Source organism: Thamnophis sirtalis, unplaced genomic scaffold, assembly GCF_051295495.1.
Source record: "Thamnophis sirtalis isolate CommonGarterSnake01/CBP01778 unplaced genomic scaffold, rThaSir2_p1.2 scaffold_13, whole genome shotgun sequence".
NCBI classification, from domain to species: Eukaryota; Metazoa; Chordata; class Lepidosauria; order Squamata; family Natricidae; genus Thamnophis; species Thamnophis sirtalis.
The window spans coordinates 40515272-40537448 of record NW_028261393.1 but is presented as its reverse complement, the minus strand read 5'-3'; the positions used below and the strand labels follow the sequence as shown (position 1 = coordinate 40537448).

Sequence of the window (22177 nt, the reverse complement as noted above, 5' to 3'; positions counted from 1 at the left end):
TCTGTGATATACTGGAGAGAGATGGGGGGAGAGAGAGGGAGAGAGAGAGATGATCGATGATAGATATAGATAAGAGATAGATAGATAGATAGATAGACAGATAGACAGACAGACAGACAGACAGACAGACAGGCATACCAGATTCTCAAAGCCACTGCAATATTGCGATGTACTCAGTGGTCTGATTCAAATTGTTTTACTACCGGTTCTGTGAGTGTGGCGTGGCGTGGCTTGGTGGGCGAGGCTTGGTGGGCGTGGCAGGGGAAGGATACTGCAAAATCCCCATTCCCTCCCAATCAGCTGGGACTCAGGAGGCAAAGAATAGATGCGGGCGGGACCAGTCAAAGTACTACTCAAAATTTCCGCTACCGTTTTTCCAGAACTGGTCAGAACCTGCTGAATACCACATCTGGAGGCACTCCAATCTGCAACAAAATCTCCATTTTTATTTCTCTTGGGAAAAACATGCTTTGCATTACGATAGCCAACATTATTTTTTCTAGAAATATCCATTAACTTGATCTTTGTTGCGAGCCAACTGGCAACCGAGCAAAATTTGGGGATTAACCAATTGATTCTAAATTCTATTTGGCCGCAGGCTCAGTAGTTGGTGAACTTCCTCATAACCTATCTGTGTTTGCCTTTCAGTGTTTTGGCAAAGCCCCTTGTTGGCTAGATGATTTTTTGGCATTCTTTTAAACTTTTATCCATCTGGAGCTTTCAGGGGGTGGTTCCAGAATGTCGTCCTCAATAATCAATTCTGAATAACTAATCTCAGGAGAAAAACTAACCCTGTGTCCGTGTGATGTGTTCCCTTCCTTCTGCCTCTTCCTATTTCCTGAGTGAATTCACGTACCATGCGAAACCATGCCTTTTTTTACGATGATTTATTGAACCAGCCTACAATTGGCTGGCTTTCCATGACACATTAAGCCATAACACATGTTCAACAAATGCAGCAAGTCACATTATGTCTTAGCCTGCTACATAATGAAGGGCACAGATCGTGAAATATACCGGGATCCAACCAAAGAAGTTTAACTCGGTTCCCACTGAAGTTGCTAAAACAAGTTTTATCATGACTTGATCGGAACTGATGTCAAGGGAAAGTACGTGCCATTGACAGGAGCCTGGTTGAGGATCGAGGGAGGGAAGGATGTTCTGTTTTTGATTCCACGTCTCCCAGATCTACAAGTGATCTGGAACATATTTATGGCACAAAAAACACTCTTTTCAGAATTTCACAATGGGGACTGTGCAGAAAAACAGAGATCAAGGAAACAAAAGCTCAACAACACTTTATATTCAGGGAAATGTTTGATGAAGACCACTGTTGGGAAATTATGACCTACAGTGTCTGTTTCACATAATTTTCTTGTTTAAATCCAAGTGTGTATATTGACATTGGATTCTGACTGAAATAAAGTTACAAACAGAAAAATAAAGGTTTCCAAAGTTAAAAATCTCTGACTCAGGAGATATTTACGGATGAAACAGAAGAGCCAAATGTTGTATAGATTGATATCATAGGCTCTTAATCAACCCTAAAGTTTAGCAGTCCAGGCTAAGTAGAGATGGCTCATTAACCAATAATGTGAAGTAGAAGCTATTTGTTTTCAGAGCAAACAAACAAAGTTTGTTCCAGGATATTCAGAGAGAAAGATTAAGAATATTTTTCTTCTACTGGAACTCGGAATCATCCAAAAGGAAGTCCAACAAGAAAACAGAAAATGAACAGAAAGAACATTTTTTGGGGTACGAGGGCCAATAATTTATCATGCTACTAATTAATGCTTAACCTGTTTCAACTTCAATCTTTCCACTTCAAAAAACCTGTCATGATGAAAATTAAAGTAAAAGGAGTTTTCTTTTGTTTTTAAACAAAGCCTCTGAGGAATTCAGTTCAACTGGGAGCTACACAAACCATAGTCACACCTTGGGACACTGCAGCTTTCATAAGTACATCCCAGTTGCCAAGAATCCGGATTTTTATTATATAACCATAGGGATGTTGCAACAGTGTAAGTGTGAAAAACTGTTATCAGTCACTTTTTTCAGTGCTGTCGTAATTTCAAAATGGTCGCTCAATGAATGGTTGTAAATCGAGGACTACCTTTATTTGAGACTCCTGCTTGATCTTCTTATCTCTCTTGTCCTTCCTTACAAGGCTAACGGCCTTGACTGCAAAGCAGACCAAAAGCCACCCATGAAGGCAATTACAAATTTAGTGGGCATCCCCTCCTCCTTTTGGGGGAGCCATGATGGCTCAATGGTTAAAGATGCCGAGCTTGTCAGCTGGAAAGTTGGCAGCCTGGGTTTGAGACTCGATGGAGGGAGCTCCCGTTCTTGCTCCCGCTCACCCAGCAGTTCTAAAGCAAGCAAATGCGAGTAGATAAATAGGTACCACTTCGGTGGGAAGATAACTGTTCTGTGCGCCTTGGCATATAGTCTTTACCTTCTACCTTCTTTCCCCCCCAAAACAAATAAATTGTTTTTATCCAGGCAAAGTTTCTGGTGTCCCTTTGGATCTACTCAGGTCATCTACCAGCAGCCAACACAGTTCTAGGCTGCATCAACAGAGGGATGGAATCAAGATCATGTGAAGTGTTAATACCATTTATAATGCCTTGGTAAGGCCACACTTGGAATACTGCATCCAGTTTTGGTCGCCACGATGTAGAAAAGATATGGAGACTCTAGAAAGAGTGCAGAGAAGAGCAACAAAGAGAACTAGGGGACTGGAGGCTAAAACATTGGAAGAGTAATTGCAGGAACTGGGTATGTCTAGTTTAATGAAACGAAGGACTAGGGGAGACATGATAACAGTGTTCCAATATCTCAGAGGTTGCCACAAAGAAGAGGGAGTCAAGCTATTCTTCAAGGCATTTGAGGATAGAACAAGAAGCAATGGGTGGAAACTAATCAAGGAGAGGAACAACTTAGAACTAAGGAGAAATTTCCTGACACTTAGAACAATTAATCAGTGGGACTTTCCTCCAGAAGTTGCGAATGCTCCAACACTGGAGGTTTTTAAGAAGATGTTGGATAACCATATGTCTGAAGTGGTGTAAGGTTCCCTGCCTAGGCAGAGGGGTGGACTAGAAGACCTGCAAGGTCCCTTCCAACTCTGTTAAAACCTCCAGTGATGGAGTACCCACAACTTCTGAAGGCAACCTGTTCCAGTGATTAATTGTTCTAACTGTTCTAACCAAGGTCCCTTCCAATTGTTATTCTATTCTATTCTATTCTATTCTATAAATCACAAGCAGGGTCAGCCTTGCAAAAACCTTTGAAAAGCAACAGATGGCATTCCAGAAGCAGTTTGGCCTCACTCCAAAGCTTGGAGCTTGCAAACTAAAACACTTGGAGAGGTCCTCATTTTTGTATGGGAAAGATTTTGAAATTTGTTTCAGCACTGATAAACCACATGCATGTAGCTGCATGGCAAGGAGAACTGTCCTTTTGCCAAAAAAAAACTCCTGGGTTTTCCTTGATTTTGGTCCATTAAAGCAGTGTTTCCCAACCTTGGCAATCTGAAGCCAGCGAATGCTGGCTGGGGAATTCTGGGAGTTGAAGTCCGGACATCTTCAGATTGCCAAGGTTGGGAAACACTGCATTAAAGTATTCTGTAGCTTTTAGGGATGAAAACATTTCTGTCTGGTGCACCCTTACAAAATATAGCTCATTAATATTTCCACACCTAAAAAAAGGAATATATTAAAAATAAAGGGTGAGGATTATAAAAAGCCCAATATTGTAGGCAGATCATTAAATTGAGATGTTTTGAATCTTGATTAAAAATTAGGCGCCAGTCACGTAAAACTTCAAAATAGTTTTTCTTTCTTAACAGAAAGGACTTGCTGAAATTAATATGAAATCATATGTACTATACTTTTCTCTTTTTTAAAAAGTTTTATTAGTTCTTTTTTTTACCATCTGTACATTTTTATGTTGATTTAATAAAACCACACATTTAAAATATGCATTAATAAAATATACATACACACATGTAAACATGCATGTATACATAAAATGGGGAAATCAAACTAAAAGAGTATCTATACTGACATTTGATCTCCTTTTGTATTATATATAGTGGTGTTGGTGAACCTTTTCAGCGCCAAGTGTTGAAACGGGAGTGCGCGGGCACAGGGGGTGTCAGAAACCGGAAGAGCAACTGCCCAGGGTGCATATGCGCTGGCCACCTGGTCTTCTGGTTTCTGTTGTGCATACGTTCATGAAGACCAGCTGCCCAGCACGCATGCGCACACCAGAAACTGGAAGCTCAGCTTCCTGGTGCATGCATGCGTGTCGGGGAGCTGCTCTTCCAGTTTCCAGTGCGAAGACCAACACATGCACATGCTGGAACCCAGAAGAGCATTGAGCAATGCCTGGAGAGATGGCTCTGTGATGGTTCACCATCACGGATATATAGGGTTTGAATTGGCAAAATTTCAGTCTTTGGGGAAAAATATAATGACAGGTAGCAATAGCAATAGCAGTTAGACTTATATAGCGCTTCATAGGGCTTTCAGCCCTCTCTAAGCGGTTTACAGAGTCAGCATATTGCCCCCACAGTCTGGGTCCTCATTTCACCCACCTCGGAAGGATGGAAGGCTGAGTCAACCTTGAGCTGGTGAGATTAGAACCACTGAACTGCAGATAACAGTCAGCTGAAGTGGCCTGCAGTAAGGCACCCTAACCACTGCACCACCTCGGCTCTTAACCAGGTAGTTCTGGTTGTTCGCTTTATTAATTCTCGGTGAATATTTTTAATAATCTTTTTTTTTTTAAAGTGCAAAATCAGGAACCTGTTTCAGTCATTATTTTGGAGCAGGTTTCTGGTTTATTTTAAACTGGGATCTGGGTGATGAGCACATCTGCAAAGCTTAATATTGGTTAACAAATATTATATCTTTGAATGATTAACAGCTGGGGAAATTGGAAGGTCCATCATAACCTGACATGGAAGGAGAAATAGCCCAAAGAGCAACAAAAGATTTTTTAGTATTATGATTTGGGGATTCTTGGTTTTTAATGACAAAAAAAAAATGTTTTCCAGGAAGGACTTTGCCTTCTGCTGTATTCAAAGATCCAGGTCTTATAGTTTGTATCAACAAGCTACGCTTGAGTAAAATCTATAGGCAACATTTATGTTGTTGCTACCTTTTAACTTTGTATATCTTATAGGAGGAAGCAGGTCCTAATCAATAAAGATATCTTGTTCATTTATTAAAAAGTGGGGTGTCACATGATTCACATCATAGGAATTCAGCAGCATGAAACTGTACAAAATTATTCTATATTTTATATAGTCAAAGCACCTGAGAGTAGGACAAGAAGCAATGGGTGGAAACTAGTCAAGGAGAGAAGCAACTTAGAACTAAGGAGAAATTTCCTGGCAGTGAGAACAATTAACCAGTGGAACAACTTGCCTCCAGAAGTTGTGACTACTCCAACACTGGATGTTTTAAAGAAGATGTTGGATATCCATTTGTCTGAAGTGGTGTAGGGTTTCCTGCCTAAGCAGGGGGTTGGACTAGAAGACCTGCAAGGTCCCTTCCAACTCTGTTAAACCTCCAGTGATGGAGTACCCACAACTTCTGAAGGCAACCTGTTCCAGTGATTGTTCTAACTGTTAATTTCTCCTTAATTAAAGGTTGCTTATCTCCTTGATTAGTTTTCATCCATTGTTTCTTGTCCTGCCTTCTGGTGCTTTGGAGAATAAATTGACCCCCTCCTCTTTGTGGCAACCTCTCAAATACTGGAAGATGGCTACCATGTCCCTTGCTCTGAATGCCCATCTTACAATGTCCAGATGTCTTAAGGTCCAGCATCATCCAGGTGGCTTCTCATACAAAATAAGAATACAAAAAACAGCTGCTATATTTCTTTAGGAAAGATCACTGCTTTCTGGAGAATTCAATGTTCTACATTATTGTCTCCTTGAAGGCCCTATGAGTCACCCAAGTCCCAACTCTTGAGCCCTTTTGACCAAAATAATACCCAGATGTTTGAGAGCAAACTTAGAACATCAAAGCTCCACCCTGAAGATGTTTCAGCATACTCCTCCTAAACTTGCAAACCTGCCACAACCTACAGGTTTAGTTCTAACTGTACAATTTCCCTTGAAGGACTGGGCAACAGCTGCAGCATTCCATGTTTTATTGTTCAATCCATGGTGAGAGCTGCTGTATGCGTGGGAGCAGAGAAACGGACACCAATTACTTAATGTCCCACTTGGCCACATAAAACATTTTTGGAGATGATAAAGTTTGGGTCTTATGGTACTTACTAAAAATAACACCAGCCAAGTCTTTGTTTTTTGGTGAATTATTATTACCTCATTTTCACCTGACGTTTTGCTCTAGACATGGCAAGTAACACTTCACAGATGCTGAAGATGGCTTAATTTTGAAGTTTTTTCTATTCTATTTCTCCCCCAGGGAAATATTCCTCAGATTTACCCATGGGAAGGAAAACATGACTTTTATTTGCTTGATTAATATCCCACTGCCAAATATAGAAAAGATTTAACATTTGTTACTGATTAGAAGCCTCTAATAGTGAGAAAATATTATCTCAAGGGATGGGGATGGGGGCGGGTTGGCAATCCTTCCTCAGGGATTTTTTTTAAAAAAGCAACAGTGACTGTATTTAAAAGACCACAGAACAAAAACAGGAAGAATCAAGAACGTTTCATAAAAGAGGAACATGGCAAGGGATTGATGCTACAGGTAGCAGAAAGAAATGGCTTGTGAAAAGGATTTAGGCCTCAACAAAAGGGGATGAGCAGTTTTATTTGCAGGATATCAGAATATCTGAATCAAAGCTTTCAGAAGTTGTAGGTGCCATGGTGGCACAGTAGTTAGAATGCAGTAAGGTAAAGGCAAAGGTTCCCCTCACACACATGTGCTAGTCATTCCTGACTCTAGGGGGCGGTACTCATGTCTGTTTCAAAGCTGAAGAGCCAGCACTCTCCAAAAACGTCTCCGTAGTCCGTAGTCATGTGGCCAACATGATTAAACGCTGAAGGTACATGGAGTGCTGTTACCTTCCCACCAAGTGGTCCCTATTTTTCTACTTGCATTTTACATGCTTTCGAAGTTTTAGGTTGGCAGAAGCTGGGATAAGTAAGGGATAACTCACTCCATTATGCAGCGCTGGGGATTCGAACCGCTGACCTTTCTGATCGACAAGCTCAGTGTTTTAGCCACTGCATCCCATTTTCAGAATGCAGTATTGCAGGCTAATTCTGCTGACTGCCGATTGCCAGCAGTTCGGCAGTTCGATTCTCGCCAGCTCAAGGTTGACTCAGCCTTCCATCCTTCCAAGTTTGGTAAAATGAGGATCCAGATTTTGGGGGCAATGTGCTGACTCTGTAAACCACTTAGAGAGGGCTGTAAATCACCGTGAAGTGGTATGTGTCTAGGTACAATTGCTATTGCTATTGATCATTGGAGGTTTTAAGAAAGCTGTATGAAATGGTATAGGATCTCCCACTTGAGCAGGGGGTTGGACTAGAAGACCTCCAAGGCCGCTTCCAGCTCTATTCTGATTGAAAGCTTCTGACTATAGTCCTCACCCTTCCCTCTACTTGCAGATCTATATTGTTTCCATGAAAGTACGAATTTTACAATTGTGCCGATAAGGTATTTTACTTGTTGCACTTCACAGATCAGCCAGAATCTTAAGGTAGGGGTGATATACCAATGCAGGTAATTAAAATAAATAAATAAACAGAACTAGAACTGTAGTCACACTTCATGCTAATGTGACTTGCCTGGCTTCAGATTATTGTGTTTAATGCACAAAGCATTTCTGCTTTGCAAAACATGATTAATGGTTTAGTGGATTGAACAAATCTATCCAATGATTGTTTAATCAATAAATTACAGCTTTCTATGTTAGGACATCATATGTGAAGACTAGAAGATCTAAGGTTAGATGCCAACAGACTATGATCACACAGGTCCATTATGTAAGATTTGAACTTGGAGATGTATACATCCATCTCTCAGATACCTGCCTCTCTCGAATGCATGCACAAACAACATGGGGTTTGTTGTTGACAGTTGATATTCTTCTACTTTCCTACCGCTCTTCTAATACTTAAGTTGAATTGAATTGAATTGAATTGAATTTATTGCACTTATATGCCGCCCTTTTCCCCGAAGGGGACTCAGGGCGGCTCACAATCCAAGTCAGGGAAGGGGGTACAGATAAGGGATAAAAAAGACAAACAGAACAATACACAATTTAAAAGCACACGACAACCATACCATTCGAGGGGGGGGGCAAAAGCTCTTTAGCCCCAGGCCTGTCGGAACAGCCAGGTTTTAAGGGCTTTGCGGAAGGCCTGGAGAGTGGTGAGGGTTCGAATCTCCACGGGGAGCTCATCCAGAGGGTCAGAGCAGCCACAGAGAAGGCTCTCCTCCGGGTAGTCGCCAGTCGGCATTGGCCGGCGGATGGAATTCGGAGGAGGCCTAATCTGTGGGATCTGATCGGTCTATTGGAGGTAATTGGCAGCAGGCGGTCTCTCAAGTACCCAGGTCCAATACCATGAAGGGCTTTATAAGTGAAGTAAATCCAGCTTGCCAAAGAGTTTAAGTAAATCCAGCTTGCCAAAGAGTCGTGTCCTTGAATCTCTGCCTACTGAACTTGAAGTCTGAGTAACAAGATGGATGAAACTTGACACTGTCCATGTAACAGCCATAAAAGATCATAGCTTATCCAGCTATTTGAACTTGGGGAACAAAGGAACACATTTTCCACTTTCAGATCTTCAGTGGGACCTTCTCATTCCTGGGAGACATTATGGACCCCACTTTCATTTTGCTGCCTTTACAAGCTTAGGATCTTGACTGCTAATCCATCTCCAACCACATCATTTCTGACCCTTTGGTTGCTTGGTTACCTACTAGTGCCAACTTAGGAAGCTCAAACTGCCCAAGGAGCTGCTGATACAGTTATATGGAGGAATTATTGAGTCAGTCATCTGCACCTCCATAACTGTCTGGTTTGGTTCTGCAACCCAATAAGACAGACGCAGACTTCAGAGGAGAATCAGAACTGCAGAAAAAACAATGACTGCCAACCTGCCTTCCATTGAGGACCTGTATACTAAACAAGTACAAAAAGAGGACTGTGAAAATATTTATATACTCCTTGCATCCTGGACATAAATTGTTTCAACTTCTACCCTCAAAACGACACTATAGAGCCCTGCACACTAAGACACCTAGACACAAGAATCGTTTTTTCCCCGAATGCCATCACTCTGCTAAACATATAATTCCCTACCCACTGCCAAACCATTCACTAAGGCTGCATTACTATTATTATTAGACTTCTCATTCTTCCTATCACCCATCTCCTCCCACTTATGACTGCAGGACTGTAACTTTGTTCCTTGAATCCTTACAATTTATATTGATATTGATTGTTTCCTGACTGCTTATTTGTACCCTATGACTATCATTAAGTGTTGTACCTTAGGATTCTGGACGAATATATCTTGTCTTTTTATGTGCACTGAGAGCAACTGCACCAAAGACAAATTCTATTCTATTCTATTCTGTTCTGTTGTATTCTATTCTATTCTATTCTATTCTATGACCTCAATCCTCTCCTTCATCACTGATCACTGAGATTCTGCCAGAGATTAAAAATTAAACAGCCAGAGGAGGGGAAAAATAGACCAAGAGCAGCTGAGTTCACACATCAGGGCAAGCCAACCCCATAATACATATTAGAGTTGAACTCAATGTGTGAATCCAGTTCTAGACTGAAGACCTTTTGTAGGGAAATAATAGGTCTTCAACATCACCTTGAATCAGTGTGTCTTGAATAATATCACAACTGGTTGAGGTTACCAAACAAGCTAAACCAATAAAGCAGTCCTGGGCATTTTACAGCCCCTAGGCCACATCTGGCTTTTTGCCTGTCCCATTCCAACCCATGCATGAGGTCAATTGGAAATTAGAAATAAAATGTAAAAGCTAAAAAATATTGGACGAAAATACATACTTGGTTGGAAAAAATGATAAAGCAGCATATTGATTTGAAACCTGAGATATTTTTGTTGGGCATTCTACTGGAAAAACAAAATAAAAAGACTATATATATGGTTTTACATATACTAACTGCAGCTAGAATTGTATTTGTCCAAATACAAGTGGAAGAAATGATGAAATACTCTCAGATGAGAAAGTAAGTAAGATAATATTAGAATGTGGAGAAATGGACAGATTAATGCACACTATTAAGAATAAAGAAGAAACTGAATATTTTCTGACGTGGGATGTGTTTAATCAATGGTTAGACAATAGAAAAGAAGTTAGAAATGAGGAGATATAGAAAATGTGGTTAATGTGGAGAGAATTTGATGATGAACATGTTATGTATTATTGTAATTATATTGATATATTATAGTCATACTATTAATATTATATGAATATAATAACAAATATGTGGATTATGATTGTTTAAATAACTGTACCCAGATCTCACACTGTTTGGTGGAAATGGAAAGTAATATAATTAAAATAAATAAAACATGGGGGAAAAATTCCCCAGAATTCCCCAGCCAGCTTAAGCCTGGAGGACTTCAACTCCCAGGATTCTCCCAGGTTGGAGACCCCTGGTTTAGAATTCTGGGAGTTGAAGTCCTCCAGGCTTAAAATTACCAAGGTTGGACACCCCTGGTTTAGAAGACACACCCATTGCTTTTATATAGCTCACTTAGCCACCCTTCATTATGTACAAGTCAGACTCGCCAGCTGTGTGGGTGAATCTGCATAGCGCTATCCTGATCTTTTAACGTCTTGAAACAGCACAGTTGGGGAAAGGTTAACATTTTGTTTCTTTTTTTCTGTTATTATTTTAAAAAGCAATATAAATAAATAATTTTTAAAAATACAGTCTTCCAGATGTCTCCCTCTTTTTTTCTCTTTTTTTTTTTACGGGAACCTACTCAAGAATGTCAGGTGGAGGAGAATCCAGGGACTATGAAGCTGCATCAAGTTGTAGGTCAAAAGTGGGATTGATAAATGAGTGGAAAATCAGATGTGGCAGTTGGAGAGTTGGAAATTCCATCAAAGCTCAGCTTCAACTGACCACTGTTTCTCCTTCTTGAGTTCTTCCACACCCAGGGACCATGGAGATTTCCTTCGGCACAAAATGTACAATCAACACCTATCCTCCTGTGCTTATCGGTGGTGGAAAGAATGTTCTGCCTGCCCTCCAGGATGGTGACCTCTGGCAGTGGGAGGACATCTCCAGCTGTATAATCATTGAGATGGGAGAAGGAAGATGTTATAAAAATGATGAAACTTCCCTCCCCACTGCGTCCCTTATATTATATATATATATACGCAGTGACTCAGTGGCTAAGACGCTGAGCTTGTCGATCAGAAAGGTCAGCAGTTTGGCAGTTCGAATCCCTAGTGCCGCGTAATGGAGTGAGCTCCCGTTCCTTGTCCCACCTTCTGCCAACCTAGCAGTTCTAAAACACATAAAAAATGCAAATAGAAAAATAGGAACCACCTTTGGTGGGAAGATAACACCGTTCTGTGCGCCTTCAGCATTGAGTCATGCCGGCCACATGACCACGGAGACGTCTTCAGACAGCACTGGCTCTTCAGCTTTGAAACAGAAATGAGCACCACACCCTAGAGTGACTAGCACATATGTGCAAGGGGAACCTTTACCTTTATGTATGTATATATAAACTGTGCAAGCAGATTAATATGACAAATTTCACTGATACCAGTGTACTATGTAATATGTAATATTCAAATCCTATTTCTAAGCCATCGCACAGCACCAGAATCTGGCAGCAGAAACAAAATTGGGCCACCTCGTCATCCTGCATGGGAATTTCCAGGAGAACAAGGATTTCTCTACCCATTCAGAGGATATTTTGGGGAGGTTCCTGCCTACCGCAAATTCCACCATATTTGTGGGATCCTTGTTGCTCTCTGATCTTGGTGATTTTCTTTCAGACATTTCATTTCCAAACTAGGAAACATCACCCCACTGTTCAATCCTGGTCTATAAATATTTTCTTCTATGGATCCCAGATCCTATTGAACCCGAGGTCCTCATAAAAAAATAAATAGATTAGACTAACAGAGTTAGAAGGGAGCTTGTAGGTCATCTAATCCAACCCTCCGCCCAAGCAGGAGACACCGTTTCTGACAAATGGCAGTCCAATCACTTCTTGAAAGCCTCCAGTGATGAAGCTCCCACAACTTCTGAAGGCAACTTCTGTTCCATTGGTGGATTGTTCTCAATGTCAGAAAGTTCCTCCTTATTTCCAGGTTGAATCACTCCTTGATCAGCTTCCATCCATTATGCCTTGTCTGGCCTTCAGGTGCTTTGGGAAATAGCTTGACCCCCTCCTCTCTGTGGCAGCCCCTCAAATATTGGAAGACTGCTATCCTGTCTTCCCTGGTCCTTCTCTTCACTAGACTAGCCATGCCCTGCTCCTGCAACCGTTCATAATATGTTTTAGCCTCCAGTCCCCTAATCATCCTGGTTGCTCCTCTCTGCACTTTTTCTAGAGTCTCAACATCTTTTTTATACTGTGGTGACCAAAACTGGATGCAGCATTCTAGATGTGGTCTTACTAAGGCTTTATAGAGTGGTAGTAGTACCTCCCTTGATCTTGTTTGTATACCTCTGTTAATGCAATTTAGGATTGTATTGGCTTTTTTGGCTGCTGTCGCACATTGCTGGCTCATAACCTCCTGGTCTCTTCTCTGATTGGGCCTCTCTTTGGATTAGAAAAGAGCTGCCTTACATCAAGAGAAGAAGGCTAATTAGTAATTTAGTAATTTAATAAATTTGTATGCCGCCCAATCCCGGGCGGCTTACAGAAACAAGATAAAGGTTAAAAATAAAAGACAAGCAATTTAAAACAACACATCAAACATTCCGTCTAGGTGGGGCTGGACGTTGTTCGTGGAGTCAACAGCCCCAGGCCTGCCGGAATAGCCAGGTTTTAATGGCTTTTTGGAAGGCCGAGAGAGTGGGAAGGGTCCGGATCTCTACGGGTAGATCGTTCCACAAGGCCGGAGCAGCTACAGAGAAGGCCCTCCCCCGAGGGGCCGCCAGCCGGCATTGTCCGGTTGACGGCACCTGGAGAAGGCCCAACCTGTGAGTTCTTATCGGCCGTTGGGAGGTATGTGGCAGGAGGCGGTCTCTCAGATATCCAGATCCTAAGCCATGTAGGGCTTTAAAAGTAATGACTAGCACCTTAGAGCGCGTTCGGAGACCAATAGGAAGCCAGTGCAGCTAGCGGAGGATGGGTGTAATATGGGTGTATCTAGGTACACCCGTTATCGCTCGCGCGGCTGCATTCTGGACCAGCTGTAGTCTCCAAACACTTTTCAGGGGCAGCCCCATGTAGAGCGCATTGCAGTAATCAAGCCTTGAGGTGACGAGGGCATGAGTGACCATTCAAAGTGCCTCCTGGTCCAGGTAGGGCCGGAACTGGTGCACCAGGCGAACCTGGGGGAAAGGCCCCCTGGTCACAGCCGACAGATGGTGTTCTAACGTCAGCTGTGAATCCAGGAGGACACCCAAGTTGTGGACCCTCTCTGAGGGGTGTAAAATTTCACACACACACCCCCAGGCTAAGGGATGGAATGTCTGGACTATCCTTGGGAGGCAACATCAATAGCCACTCGGTCTTGTCTGGATTGAGTGCAAGCTTGTTCGCTCCTATCCAGACCCTGACAGCCTCCAGGCACTGGCACATCACTTCCAATGCTTCGCTGAGTTGGCACGGGGCGGACAGATACAGTTGGGTATCATCCGCATATTGATGATATTTAATCCCGTGTTGGCGTATGATCTCACCCAGTGGCTTCATGTAGATATTAAATAGGAGGGGGGACAGGACTGAGCCCTGCGGCACCCCATATTTGAGGGGCCTAGGGGTTGACCTTTGTCCTCCAACCAACATCGACTGCAACCTGTCCGAGAGGTAGGAGGAGAGCCACTGTAAAACGGTGCCTCCCACACCCACCTCCCATAACCGTCGCAGAAGGATACCATGGTCGATGGTATCGAAGGCCACTGAGAGATCAAGAAGCACCAGGATAGAGGAATGTCCTCTATCGCTGGCCCGCCAGAGATCATCGGTCAGCACAACCAAAGCAGTTTCGGTGCAGTAACCAGGCCTGAAACCCGACTGAAAGGGATCTAGATAGTCTGCTTCATCCAAGGTCTGTCGGAGTTGAAAGGCCACCACCTTCTCAACAACCTTCCCTACAAAAGGGAGGTTGGAGACTGGACGGTAGTTATTAAGGATAGCTGGGTCCAGGGAAGGCTTCTTAAGGAGGGGTCTTACCACCGCATCCTTCAGAGGGTGCGGGAAAGATTCCTCCTGAAGAGAGGTGTTAACAATCCTCTGGAGCCAGCCTCGTGTTACCTCCCTGTTGGTCGAGACCAGCCAGGAGGGACACGGGTCCAGTAAGCAGGTGGAGGCACTCACCGCTCCCATGGCCTTGTCCACTTCCTCAGGAGCGACAAGCTGGAACTCGCTCCAAGAAATCTGATCAAGAGATGTCTGGAAAGAAATATGAAACACATTTTGGATGCAGAGTTAGTATGTGTTGAGATATCTATATGGAATCATAAAAAACAAGCTTCTTGGCAATGAGAAAAAGAATCTAATGTGATAAATGTCTTTACACAGCCAATCCAAGTTGTGCAATCATTGAAAATTGCTGCATTTCCTAGAACTCTTCACCAGGTTACATACATATGAACGATTCTTCCAGATAAACAGTTCTAAGAAAGGAATGAGTTTATTATTGTGTAACTTCAACTGCTGGGTCACAATGGCTCAGTGGCTAAGACGCGAGCTTGTTGATCAGAAAGGTCGGCAGTTCGGCAGTTTGAATCTCTAGCGCTGCGTAATGGAGTGAGCACCCGTTACTTGTCCCAGCTTCTGCCAACCTAGCAGTTCAAAAGCATGTAAAAAATGCAAGTAGAAAAATAGGGACCATCTTTGGTGGGAAGGTAACAGCGTTCCTTGTGCCTTTGGCATTGAGTCATGCCAGCCACATGACCATGGAGATATCTTCAGACAGCGCTGGCTCTTCAGCTTTGAAACAGAGATGAGCACCACCCCCTAGAGTCAGGAACGACTAGCATGCTTGTGTGAGGGAAAACTTTACTTTTACCTTAACTTCAGCTGCCCAAAAGAGATGTGTGAGTATGCGTATCAAGGTATGACACACACACAAAACACAGAAATATTATTGGACTATCTTCCAGTTGGTGTAAATTGATCGTTTTTGTCTGGCTTTGCATGACACACTAAGGTGGAAGTTGTGGTTGTAAAACCCTGCAACCTGGATTCACATAACAGTGTCATAATCCCGCAACAGCAATATTTAAATCCAGTCACAGGATTATGAGCTGCAGAAAGAATGACATTGGTATATACATTCGTGTGAATGGAGATTTTAATCCACTTTAACACAAGAAGCATGATAGTTGGTAAGAATTGGTAAGAGTTGGTAGAATTGGTAAGAGTTGGTAGAATAATAACATTTTTTTCTTCTGAGATACCTATAAGGAATACCTAAGATATTCGGATATTTAATGAGATTCAAAGTTGAAAAATGTAAAAATATGGCCAGAAACAATAGCAAAATCGAATTCACTCCAACGGGTGGCAACTCCAAGCTAAAAAGGATCCATTTCCACTAGGAAGAAGGGGTTAAAAGGTCTGGCTGACAGTAATCCAGTAGATACATTTGTACAGTGCACTAAATTGTAATAAAGAGACCACCAATGCTGGGACCTACCCTTTTTTATGCTGTGGGGAACAGATCAGGAATTTCTGCTTTTAACCCAACACTGCACCAACCAAACTTAGAAAACAGTCATTTATACTTGAAATCTAACAGGTGAAAAACCCAGGCAAAATGACACCAATTTTGCATTTGGGAAAATTTTATAGGATTTTTTTTTCTCTCTGCTTCCCAGAAAGTTAGAATCTAGGATCCCAGAACACTTCTAAAAAAATGAACATTCAAAGGAGATTACCAAAAGAAAAGAAAAACAAGGATAGATTTTTGGAATCTGTCTATAGGCCAATAAAGGTATTTGCAACAATATCAGATAGGGATGACCATCAATTGGGAAGGTTTTTACAAGGGGGTTGAGCAACTTCCTGGAATAATAGTATGGTACAATTGGGCCACGATGGCTCAGTGGTTAAAGAGCTTGTCAGCTGAAAAGCTGGCAGCCCAGATTTGAGACCTGAGTACCACACAATGGGGTGAGCTCCCATTCCTTGCCCCAGCTCCTGCCCACCCATCAGTTCGAAAGCATGCAAATCAGGGGTGGGTTGCTACTGGCATTACTGCTGGTTCAGCATGCAAAAAAATTTCTATGTATGCACAGAACCGGAAATCAAGATGGTGCCGCCACCGATAGAACCGGTTCAGGGCGTGGCAGGCCGAGTTACTATCTACTTGGCCGAACTGGGTAGGAATCTACCTCTGATGCAAATGCAAATAGATAAACAAGTACCACTTCAGTGGGAAGGTAACAGGGTTCCATGTGCCTCTGTGAATAGCCATGCTGGCCACATGACCACAGAAAATGATTTCGGATAACACTGGGCTCCCTTGGCCAAGAAATGGAGATGAGCACCTTACTCTAGAATTGGTTACAACTGGACAGGGAAGCTTACCCCTCAATCTGACAACTGTCAGAGAGGATTAAAGTGAAGTGTGAGGGGAGTTGTGTCCTGCTTGTATATCTCCCAGAGTTAGGAGTCTGGGGCTCATTCTAGCTGCTCTACATACCAGAAAACTACATTTCCCCCCTTATCTCTGAAATAGGCCAACATGGTCTATTAGAACATCTCATTTCTTACACAGAATGTTTCAGCCCACCCACCAAGCAGCAACGAGCTGTAAGTGCTGCCAACAGAGGAAGGAGGGAATAAGCTCAGTAACAGGAAGAGTTATGACCTGCATTAGAGTTGACTTCCCAGAGACTTATAAATCATGTACTACTTCCTATGTCCATGCAAATTAATCAACGTTATTCTTTTCCTGTTCACTGGCTGCCTTCTCTGAAATCTCTTGGATGGACTGCAGGCCTTCCATGGGAAGTTCTCAAGCGTTGGCTGGATTCAGCTTTCCTCCTTCACAGATCTTGCCCTAATGCTCCAGGCAAAATACTAAGGATGTGTTTGTTTTCTTCAAGGCCAAAATGATGGTGAAGGCTGTTCCTCTTCATCAGACTCAAAAGGAGCCATTTACCATTTTAAGATTATTGGAACTTCACTTCCTTTTATCCAGGACATGGCATATAAGCCCTGCTTGACATTGGTCCACAGTATTGTCTTTTTTCTGTTATGTATTCAAAATGGACTATGATTAGTGTGTGGGTGTATGGGTATGTGTGTGTACAGTGTATATACGTACGTGCGTACGTGCGTGTATGTATGTATGTATGTATATAAGGGATGCAGTGGCTCAGTGGCTAAGATGCTGAGCTTGCCAATCAGAAAGGTCAGCAGTTTGGCAGTTCGAATCCCTAATGCTGCGTAACGGAGTGAGCTCCCGTTCCTTGTTCCACCTTCTGCCAACCTAGCAGTTCTAAAGCACATTAAAAATGCAAGTAGAAAAATAGGAACCACCTTTGGTGGGAAGGGAACAGCATTCTATGCGCCTTCAGCGTTTAGTCATGCCGGCAACATGACCACGGAGACATCTTTGGACCACACTGGCTCTTCAGCTTTGAAACAGATGAGCACTGCCCCCTAGAGTCGGGAATGACTAGCACAGATGTGCGAGGAGAACCTTTACCTTTATGTATGCATATATAATCTGTGCAAATAGATTAATATGACAAATTTCACTGGTGCCAGTGTACTATGTAATATGTATATACCATAATATAAAATTATACACCAGAGTAATATGCATGTTGCAGAGAATATGACGTGCATGTGGAAGCATATGGCTAGTCTTTTTTCCCCTAACTACTTGTATAAGGATTATTCTTTATAATATTCATGTTGACTTGTATTCTTGTATAGACTGCACCAGTAGAGGCTAAACCAATTTTGTTGTGTACATGATGTACACTGACAATAAAAGCTTTGGACATTGAGATATGCTTATATAACACATGTATATATGTGTGCATGTATGCGTATAGTTATAGGTATATTTATTTTAAGAGTGGGCATCAGAATTTCATTTTTTAAATGTGTGCCGGTGTGTTCACAGAAAAAAGTGACAATAAAGGTTAGCGCATCTCATCTTACCCGAGCCCCTTTCTCGGGGAAGCACTTGCAGCCGCCTGTACAATCACGACCTCCACAGACTCCATGATAAAATTTCTTCCCACCCTGTAAAAAAAAAAAGGAAGCAAGAACAAAAGTTAACAATTTGGCACCTCTAACCCTAACTCATCTTCCTCCAAAAACATTCATTTGATGGCCATTTGGACAAGTTATATTCTGTTGCAAAATCTGGCTCATCTTACACTGGACACCGAATCTCAGCTTGTGATGAATCCAAAAAATACTTCTGGCCTCTTCTCACTGGTCTTCCACTTGTCCAAAATGAGTCAATACCAGAGGTGGGTTGCTCCTGGTTCAGCCCGGATTTGGACAAACCAGTAGTAGCGGCAGTGGGAGGCTCCGCCCACCCATGCCGGATACATCTGCACATGTGCAGAAGCATTATGCGCATGTGCAGGCACACATGGGAGCACCTGAACCCGTAGTAAAAATGTTGGCAACCCACCACTGGTCAATACAATATAATAACATTTATTCAAACTGGACCAATATAAATCACACAGCATCTCCCAAGCCCTCCTAGTGGTTTTTGTCAAAATATTCATGAAGCAGCAGAGACATGGTAACAAGGTCAGCCAATGAATAGGCATGGTAACAGGTCAGCCAATGGGGCTTGTTTGGAAAACAGAAACTTAAGTTTGGAGTCTGGATGTGCCTTAACTGCAGCTCTGAGTGCTGTAAAAAAGGAAACAGAAACTAATTTAGTCTGAATTTGTCTGCTGATCTGAACTGAAACTGTTCTCTGCTGTTGGTATTGTATATATATTATTATATATAAAGAAGGTTCTTATTTAAATGAATCCTGCTGAATCAGTTATCTGCATGTGCTTTCTGGATTTGATTTTTGCAACAAACTCTGACAGTTTTGCAGAAGGAGATGCGGGAAAATATGACCCTAGAGGCCTAGACCTCTGAATCCCAAAACATTAAAATCCAAAGTAATTGATTATCAAATGGCAAAATATTGGAAATAGCAATAGCACTTAGACTTATATACTGTTTCACAGTGTTTTACAGTCCTCTCTAAGTGGTTTACAGAATCAGCCTATTGCCCCCAACAATCTGGCTCCCCATTTTACCAACTTCAGAAGGATGGAAGGCTGAGTCAACCTTGAGTTGGTCAGAATCAAACTTCTGGCAGTGGACAGGGTCAGCCTACAACACTGCATTCTAACTAGTGAGCCACCACAGTTGATGCACATTAGTAAGTTTGGCCACATGAGTTACATTGGGAGTCAAGTTCTGTGGATTTTACTCTTTTCTAGCTGGTGCATTACAAGGAAAGCCACATATTTAACCTAATGTGAATATATTGCATTTTTTAATTGTTGCAGCAAGGGAGAATATATTAAACTATTTTAGGTTTTGGATCTGGGACTCTTTCTTCAGCTACCAACACCTCTCTTCAAAGGCTGACTAGGTTTCCAAAATATTAGATAACCCTCACAGCAGAAGGACGACTTTCAATCAACTGTGCCTACACTGAAGCCCAAGGACAGAATTGGTTTTGAAAAATAAGGAAACGTGTCCTATAAAATGCCACCTTCAAATCCTACTTCTAACTTTCTTCTCCTTTGCTTGTCCAAAAAGGTCATCCGCTCACTTGTGAATGAACGAAATCTGAGCAGGGAGGAAGTGCAACAGGCCAGTTGGCAAAAAACCAGGTGTTGCCTGTCACACAAGCATTTTATTTACGGAAGAGGCTCCTGCAGGCCCTGCTAAGTGACTGAAACAGCAGGTTAAAGCATGCAGTCATCAAAACCAGCTTTTGACCTTCTGGAAGGGAAATCCCAGCATTTTTCTTGCCTTCGGAACCAATATAGCTATAAAATGGGCTCCTTTGACTCAGACCCCTGCTTAACACCCCAGCAATAAGATACAACAGAAGAAGATATAAATCCCTATTAAGACCATACCTAGAGTACTGCATCCAGTTTTGGTCACCACACTATAAAAAAGATGTTGAGACTCTAGAAAAAGTTCAGAGAAGAGAAACCTAGAGGATTAGGGGACTGGAGACTAAAACATATGAAGAACGGTTGCTGGAACTGGGCCTGGCTAGTCTAGGAAGAGAAGGACCAGGGGAGACATGATTACAGTGTTCCAATATTTGAGGGGCTGCCACAGAGAGGAAGGGGTCAAGATATTTCCCAAAGCACCTGGGGGCCAGACAAGGAATAATAAATGGAAACTGACCAAGGAGAGATTCAACCTAGAAATAAGGAGGAACTTTCTAACAGTGAGAACAATCAACCAATGGAACAGAAGTTGCCTTCGGAAGTTGTGGGAGCTTCATCACTTGAGACTTTCAAGAAGAGATTGGACTGCCATTTTTCAGAAATGGTGTGGGGTCCCCTGCTTAAGTGTGGGGGTTGGACTAGATGACCTATAAGGTTTCTTCCAACTCTGTTAATCTGGATCTGTAAATCAGAGCAATGCTGGATTTTCACCAATAAGTATAGCTGGAGTCTACCTAGGATTCATTTTAAGGTGAGTAAACCCATAAAGGAGAATAGCCAATAGTCCTCGACTTATGGCCACAATTGACCCTGAAATTTCTGTTGTTAACTGAGACAATTGTTAATTGAATGTTGCCCCATTTTGTGACCTTTGTTCCCACAGTTGTTAAGCAAATCACTGCAGTTGTTAAGTCAGTAATACGGTCGTTAAGTGGATCTGGCTTCTCCAGCGACATTGTTTGTCAAAAGGTCGCAAAAGGGGATCACATGACCCCAGGACGCTGCGACTGTCATAAATATGAATCACTTGCCAAGCATCCGAATGTTGATTTAGTGACCAGGAAGCTGCAACAACAATCATAAATGTGAAAAATGGTCATAAGTCACTTTTTTCAGTGCCATCGCAACTTTGAATGGTCATTAAATGAATGGCTGTGAGTCAAGGATGGCCTGCATTGTCTTTTCTCTAATCAAGCAAGACAATCCTAGTGGACAACCATTTAAATATGAGCCAACAGTGTGCAGCAGCTGCAAAAAAAGTCAACACAGTTCTAGGCTGCATCAACAGAGGGATAGAATCAAGATCACGTGAAGTGTTAATACCACTTTATAATGCCTTGGTAAGGCCACACTTGGAATACTGTATCCAGTTTTGGTTGCCACGATGTAGAAAAGATGTGGGGACTCTGGAAAGAGTGCAGAGAAGAGCAACAAAGATGATTAGGGGACTGGAGACTAAAACATATAAAACGGTTGCAGGAACTGGGTATGTCTAGTTTAATGAAAAGAAGGAATAGGGGAGACATGATAGCAGGGTTCCTATATCTCAGGGGTTGCCACGAAGAAGAGGGAGTCAAACTATTTTCCAAAGCACCTGAGGGTAGAATCAAGAAACAATGCTTGGAAACTAATCAAGGAGAGAAGCAACTTAGAACTGAGGAGAAATTTCCTGACAGTGAGAACAATGAATCAATGGAACAGCTTGCCTCCAGAAGTTGTGAATGCCCCAACACTGGAAGTCTTTAAGAAGATGCTGGATAGCCATTTGTCTGGAACAGTATAGGGTTTCTTGCCCAGGCAGGGGGTTGGACTCGAAGACCTCCAAGGTCCCTTCCAACTCTGGTATTGTATTGTATTGTATTGTACTGTACTGTACTGTACTGTACTGTACTGTACTGTACTGTACTGTACTGTACTGTACTGTATTGTATTGTATTGTATTGTATTGTACTGTACTGTACTGTATTGTAATTTAGCTATCTCTGCAAATCCCATCGTCTTCACCAAAAATTCCTCTATAACAGTAACGGCTAACCTTTTTGTCAGCACATGCCAAAAGCATGCATGCACGCACCCATAATGGAATGTA

At 42.2% G+C, this 22177-nt stretch overlaps 1 protein-coding gene across 2 annotated transcripts in view; it reads right to left on the bottom strand.

The window, feature by feature from the left end:
• COL4A6 (collagen type IV alpha 6 chain) overlaps positions 1-22177 on the bottom strand; it is a 212571-nt gene that overhangs the window by 125872 nt on the left and 64522 nt on the right. For both annotated transcript variants that reach the window (XM_087727220.1, XM_087727221.1), the window contains exon 3: positions 18311-18394. In XM_087727220.1, coding sequence (XP_087583346.1) covers positions 18311-18394 — 84 coding nt within the window. The remainder of the gene's footprint in view (positions 1-18310; positions 18395-22177) is intronic.